The sequence below is a fragment of the Zingiber officinale genome, chromosome 3B (assembly GCF_018446385.1).
Source record: "Zingiber officinale cultivar Zhangliang chromosome 3B, Zo_v1.1, whole genome shotgun sequence".
NCBI lineage: Eukaryota > Viridiplantae > Streptophyta > Magnoliopsida > Zingiberales > Zingiberaceae > Zingiber > Zingiber officinale.
In genome coordinates this window covers 101,140,963-101,147,884 of record NC_055991.1, presented here as the reverse complement: position 1 = coordinate 101,147,884, position 6,922 = coordinate 101,140,963, and the positions used below count along the sequence as shown (strand labels likewise).

The 6,922-nt window shown below is 38.3% G+C and overlaps 1 protein-coding gene across 2 annotated transcripts; it reads right to left on the bottom strand.

The window, feature by feature from the left end:
- Positions 1-2,075: 2,075 nt before the first annotated feature.
- LOC121967177 (trihelix transcription factor ASR3-like) lies at positions 2,076-6,723 on the bottom strand. 2 transcript variants are annotated; one of them, XM_042517245.1, is made up of 4 exons: positions 6,079-6,723; positions 5,857-5,898; positions 4,607-4,664; positions 2,076-2,591 (listed from the first exon to the last, which is right to left on the bottom strand). In XM_042517245.1, the coding sequence occupies exons 1-4, from the start codon at positions 6,689-6,691 to the stop codon at positions 2,576-2,578; spliced, it is 729 nt and encodes a 242-aa protein (XP_042373179.1). In that variant the 5' UTR covers positions 6,692-6,723; the 3' UTR covers positions 2,076-2,575. The 2 variants fall into 2 exon arrangements, with proteins under 2 accessions (XP_042373179.1, XP_042373178.1); XM_042517244.1 differs by lacking the exon at positions 4,607-4,664 and having other exon boundaries at positions 6,079-6,717.
- Positions 6,724-6,922: the final 199 nt, after the last annotated feature.

Below are 6,922 nucleotides of genomic sequence, written 5' to 3'. Positions count from 1 at the left end.
ATCTTTTTACTTGGTTCGGAGTCTGTGTTGACTCCTACTCTAAGGCTCGTACTCATTGAGTACTTTCGTTGGGCAATCCACTAGCAATTCGAATATAGATTACAAATTTAGTACAAGATTGCTAATAAAGAAAATTACCGACAATAAAAAAAATTAGAACAGAAAAGGAAAGCTTGTCGACAGCGTCGCAGGAGCACGAGGAAGCAGATTGTCAATTCTGAGTTGTTTTTTTTAGCTCCGCCTTTGACCCTCCTTATATAAGAGGCTCGGGGCGCCCCGGATCCCTTCCAGGCGACCTCGTGTGACGTAGTAGGCCCAACCAGCGAGCTCCGCGTGTCGACGCCGCGATCAGGATAAAATTTTCCTCCGGGCGCCCGGACCACCTTTCTCCAGAAACTCCTTCTCTTGCAAGACAAGGTTAGTCCGAGGCAAATATATAATATATATCCTATAAAATAAAGTATTAGCATAGTTTATAATTTTAACATAAAGAGTATGACTTAGATTCCGTTTTTTCGAGATCGGAATCTAGTCACGATCTCAACTTAGATTTTCGAAATGGATCTAAGTTGGATCGACGCCTAAGTTCCCTTCCCGGGAACGTGCCCTCACAGTCATTCCCCTCCAGTGACTTACCTTTACTTACTTGCCAGATGTCTGGTCAGCCCTTCGACCAATCTGGACTTCGTGCCAGCTATCCGGTCAGCCCGTCGACATAGCTGGACTTCATGCCAAATGTCCGGTCAGCCCTTCAACCCATTTGGACTTCGTGCCAACTATCCGGTCGGCTCGTCGACCTAGCTAGGCTTCGTACCAGACATCCGGTCAGCCCGTCGACTTGTCTGAACTTCGCCTGCACACTCGGTCAGAGTGTTAGATTAACAACAAAACTAACTTAACCTATTTTATCATTCATCAAAACCTGGGTTAAACCATTAGTGCTAACTGCACCAACAAACTCAAGAACTACTCTCCTGTGCTCCTGCGATGCTGCGACGCTCTTCCGACGCTGCGACGCTCTTCTAACGACGCTCTTCTTTTAATTCCCTGTTCTCGTTGGTATACTTTTATTTTAAAGCAATTGTACTTAGTTTGTAATAATTTACGAATTGCTAGTGAATTGCCCATCGAAAACACCCTTGTGTGCCGGCCTTGGAGTAGGAGTCGACACAGGCTCCGAACCAAGTAAATCGAACTGTGTGCGTTGTTATCTCTTTTCGCTTATACATTTTCCGCTACGTAATCTCTCGATAAAAGTTTTAAATCGATATTCACCCCCCTATCGACTTTCACGATCCAACAACTCTATCCAAAGATTTTACCCTAAATTTTGGATATGGTAGCTAAAAAACTTTTGCATCAACTACCCTATCCATTTCTTAAATTTAGATTTGATGAATAGTGATTTCCTAAATTTAGGGAATGAAACATCTACCTTAAAAATAAAATAATATTTCTTTTTAATCTCTCTCCTTCCACTCATTCTTTTCAATCTCTCTCCTTTCACTTATTCCATAAATATAATAATAAAAAAAAATAGAAGAAAGAGAATATAATAATCAAAATTAAGGATGATGAAAATTTTAGGGTAGTTGATGTAATATGTAGTGAAAAATAATTGTCTAGATTTAATAAAGTGAGTTATTTATTCTAAATTTTAGATATAATAATAGAAAAATTGATGTGGATGCACGACGTGTCTAAATTTTTTATAGTTATGCAAGTATTTTTATTGTTCTCCTATCACTACATGTATTTGACTCCGTATACAAGAAATTGTTTCTCTGCCAGGACACAAGTGGAAGAAGGTTGACTAATTTAACTATGTATTTTCATAAGGCATCCCTGATTCTATGCTTATTATTTACGACATATTGTATCCATTTGTTCAAAAGATTATTTTCACGATTTGAATCCATGACTTTCAAATCATACAGCAACAATTATATTATTACACCAAGATTCCCTTTTTAGAAACCAAAATACTACATTTAAAAAGTAATAATAAATTTAATCGGTTAACATGTGAATCAAGTTGAAATAAGCAAAGTTAACAATTTAAATAATGAATGAACCAAATATGTTGACACAGGAAGCCATTGTTGATTTACTTCATCAGCCTATCTTTGTCAGCTCAGAGAATTAATACTAACAAAAGAATGTTATTTCGTGTTAACCATGATTGAGTAAAACAAAAGGTTCTCTGAGAAAATGTATTGCTCCTTAACAATGCAGTAAAACTAGGGATTATGTGATTCTTTAGCTTTGCCAACCATTGAATCCTTCCCACATCCTTGTATCAGTTATTTACAGCTTATCTGCAAATTTTCCGAGAACATCAGCAACTTTGTCAAGGATGGTGAGTAGTCTGTCAGCTTGTTCCCTCCTTTGATCTCTGTCCAGCTGAATGTTAAGCTTTTGAGCTTCAAGTTGTGCCATAATCACCGTGTTGTTCCTCTCTAAGACTTCAATTAGTTTCCTGTAAGGATTGTTGTTTATTACTTCATCTTGTGAAGTTCGATGACGCTTTCTTCCTTGCTGTGGTGATTTATTTTCAGAATCATTAGTTGGCTGCTCATCCTTTGTAATTCCTGAGATCCAAAATTCAACCATATCGTTAGTTCCTGACTCATTTACTCTTTATTGCAGAGCCATAGATTACTACTTTTTCAGTGAATCATAATGTACTATGTAGGGTTGTGAAAACAAAGAATTAAATGGATGTGAAGTTGGCTTTTTACAATTGGTAATACAAAGAGAACAGTTGAGTGGGATGTGTGGTTTCTGTTTCACAAATGAGGAGCTTCATGCCATCACAAGGTTATGAAAGTAAACACAACCATCTTAACTGCATTGTTACATACATTTAGAGGTTTTACTGCTTAACCACAGTGATTAGATGCTGATTTAGTGTTATTTGGTTCCTATTTGAGCTTGCTTTGGGGGTTAGATAAGCATGTAATGGATGGAACATCTACAGCTTGATCTTAGTTTACTTGAGTTCAAATTGGAGTTGAATTGGACTTGTTTCAACTTAATATAGTGGAACTGGAGTTGAGACCATCCCCTCTCCATATCTTTTCTGATCTTGCATAAGCCCCTTCACCCAAGAACCTTAGCATCTTGTCTACCTCTTTTCTCTTGCGAGCCACAAGTAAGCTCTTGGTGCCCCACTTCCTGGTTGTGCTTCACCTGCTCCCCTCCCCCCTGATGCCTAGGGACATCTCATGCTCAACCTATGAGCAACCTTGCCCACATCCATGCTCCGCTGAAGTTGTCCCATCATCACTCAGTGCTAAAAAAAATCATTGCGCACGACCAGCATTGCCCCTCCTTGGTAACCCCTGCACCTTCCTCTTCCTCCCAAAATAATAGGAAACCCTGTCATCCTTCCTTGTGTGAGCAATAAGTCCGACATAAAGTCATTAAGTAGAGCACAGTTGAAATAGTCCCTGGTCATCTGATATTTCCACATTAGTCCTTGATTCAATTCTTCAAGAATTCCTCCTAGCTCCATCAAAGTTGCTACTAGTATCAAAGCATAGTCCAAGTAGAATTGAGTTTTGATTAAGACAAAGCAAAAGCATGTTGAAACCCTCACCAATGCAAAACCTTCCCCATCTCGAAGTTCAAGACAGTACATTTGAGTTTTTGTTAACATTGAAGGTTAAATACCAGAAAAAATAAATTAGTGATTTTGTATCCTTACTAATTAGTAACAATATATGAGCAACTAGACAACCTATCAGATTGAAAGAATTTCTTGGACTACAATTCCAACTTAGGCTTGGTATGTTAAGTTTAATGAAGATGCAAAATAAATTTCGCTACATTTCTGTTTTTCAACCATGTCCCTATGAAGAAGATGATGAAGAGAGGTATACACTTTCTAGTGAAATCCATGAAAGACAGACAAGATAACTATGAAAAATGTAACATTGCTAATCCATCAAAAGCCAAAGAATGATTGATAAAAGCCTGGTTTAAAATCTTGGGCCGTATCAGAGTTTCGATCTATGATTGGAACGATCCGTTTTCGTACCGTATCATGCCGCGTCAATATGATTTCAGTTTTTTTTTTAAAATATAAAATATATTAATTAAAAAAAATTAACATAAATATTAAAAATATATAAAAATATTTTTTTAAAAAAAATATTGGATGGAGGCACTCCTATATGGTAATTAATAAATTAATGTGATAATTTTATTAGGATTTAATTAAGTCTATTTAGATTATTCCTACTCTAACTAGGAGTTGATTAAAGTTATTAATATAAGTTGTATAAGTTCTATTAAAGTTTCCCTAATCCCGCAAAAACATTGGCTTGGTGACATATGAATATAGAAACAATTTCCGTGTATCAAGTGGAAAACAGAAGTACACTGCCAATAGCCTCACACAACTTGTCATGCACAAGGCTTAATACAATTTGTTTTTAGATTAGTAGTAATCTTTATTGTGTGATTGTGGCATTAAATACCAGTGCACACTACTGTTGTCAAAATTTAGGTATTTTACTAAGATTTAACAAACAATAAAAAGAAGATACATTTTAGATCTAATAAAATGAATATTAATAAAATTGCATCAAATAAAATTGACCTTGTATGCAGAGCAGCGCAGCAGCGCCCTAGATTCCAAAGGTACAACCCAAATATGGCTTCACCAGTAACATACAAAGATGAAACCCTCTTAGACCATACTTCAAACTTTATCCACAAATAAAGAAAAAGGAGAAATTTATAGAACAAGACTCGTGCATATTTCCCTTACATACTCTTTGCGCATCGAATGAGATTTATATAGAGATTTTTGACGAAGAAAGGAATGTTGACACCATTAACAACATTGATTTTTTAAAATCAATGCATTGAGAAAACTTGGTGCTAATGTATTGTGCAAATGTTATGACACCTTTTCTTGGCTTGCATTTGGTGCAGGCGTATAGTGACATTCTTAGTTACCATCCATGGTCTCCTCCTTTTCAATCTCTAAGTTCCAACAACACAGTAACTAGTTGTTGCGATTACATTGTTGCTGCAACATTTGTTTGGGTTACTCTCCTCCACAAATCTATATTGGACAATCTTCTTTATATTTCTAGTTTACTACTAGCATGTTCCTCTGCAACCAACACCAACTATCCTTTCTAGGATTTCAAGGGTATTTTAAAATTTTCTCTATCTCTATTTTCCTTAGGTTTTCCAGATGACATTACTGATTCAGTCACCCCACAATCTGATCCAGTCATTGATTTGGTTCAAAACAAGGTTACAACAAGAAAGAGAGCAAAATGGACAAGGAAAATCTAAAAGCAAATGCAATGACAAAACCAACTTTCAAGCAAAAGTGCAAACTAAACATACTGCAATATCAAGTATCGTAATTCAAGAAGCCAAGAACAATAAGATCGAAAGCAAGGCAAATGTGCAGCCTGATATCTTTCCCAGAGCATTTCCATGACTAAAATTCATACAATTGTGTGGCATAATCAGTCTTAGGAAAGATTATTAATTGGGTAACAGCATATAATGATCTTTTAACTCATTGAGTGGTAGGCGTGAGTAGGAAAGCCTACAATAAGCACGTGTTGGCAATTTTGAGTTATACGTCATTATGTAAGGAACCATGCTTCCTTGTCAGAATTACTCACTTAAAAGTAGAGTTCCTGTTGCAATTAAGTTCTTTGATGTTTTGGTATTTCTCAAATTAGTAAACCTTTCTGGCTTCCAGTTCTTTCTACCTCCATCACAACAATTGCCTCCCTAACTTCTCCCAACTCACCAACAACTTTTAATCAACAAGATGCCAGGATAGTACAACAGAGCCTTAAATGATATCAAAGGACATACCAGGATCAGCGAACTCCTGTTGAGATGGCTCAAATTTTCTCACTGCAAGCAACACAGGAACAGTTTATGAACAATCTAGTTGACAAACATTTTAAGAAAAAACCTAAAGCATTTCGAATTCAACAAGCACAGAAATTCCAGCCCTGATGAGAGATTAAATCTTTATTTTTTATTTTTTTAAAAAAAAAGGCCTTTAAATACGAGCCAGATGTAGGTAATTACTTGATATTGGCGTGGCAGCAATTGGCGACGGCAGGTCCTTTATCACATTCACCTGATCGGCATAGGAGAAAGATCCACTCTCTGTTGCATCTTGATTGCTAGAGAAGGACGCCTCCGCCCCATCCTCGTTATCTTCCTCTTCGTCTTCTTGCATCCTCTCTCCAACATCACCGACCCTGCCGTCAGACTCCACGTCTGCCTCAAGAATGCGATACAACATGCCCTCGAATATCCCTGGCAGCCGCCGGTCCTTCCTTTCTTGGCTTCCCATCGTCCAGTAGGAATTGCCAGCGGCCGCACCGTCCCTCGTCTCCCACGCCCGTATCTTTCTGTAACCGTTCATCAGTGTACCCCACCGCCTACGACACTGTTCTGAGCTCCGGTACACCTCCTTTTGGCGGCAGTAGGATGACACAGCCTCCCATTTCGTCTCCGCCGGCACGGCGACAAAGGGATCCCTGTCCCGCGCCTCTACCGCTCGCTTACCTTCTAACATAACAAGGATCTCGCGGTTCCACCAGCGTCGCCGCGGCGGCCGGTGGCCCACGGCGCCGCCATTTCCTCCCGCGCGCTCCCCGCCCATCCTGCTCGACCATGCAGCGTCGTTCGACATTTAACGGTTGGATGATGGACCCATCCGACCTAATACAATATCATAGTTATGGTAGATTAGGGATTTTTGTTGATAAGACCCTAAATTTACTTAAATTAAACATAGCATGGTGTGGCATGCATTAAAGAGCAAAGGAAAGTGGCACCCGAAAAAAAAAAAAAAATCATCCTTTCAATTTCACGTAGTCCTCATGTTATTTTTTTATTCTTGTGAATTTTATAAAACGCACGT

Coding starts and splice junctions, on each gene's coding strand:
- LOC121967177 (XM_042517244.1), bottom strand. CDS start 6,691: ATGTCGAACGACGCTGCATGGTCGAGCAGGATGGGCGGGGAGCGCGCG. Junction 5,899..6,078: donor TGCTGCCACGCCAATATCAA/GTAATTACCTAC, acceptor TGTTGCTTGCAG/TGAGAAAATTTGAGCCATCT. Junction 2,592..5,856: donor ACAGGAGTTCGCTGATCCTG/GTATGTCCTTTG, acceptor TTTGGATCTCAG/GAATTACAAAGGATGAGCAG.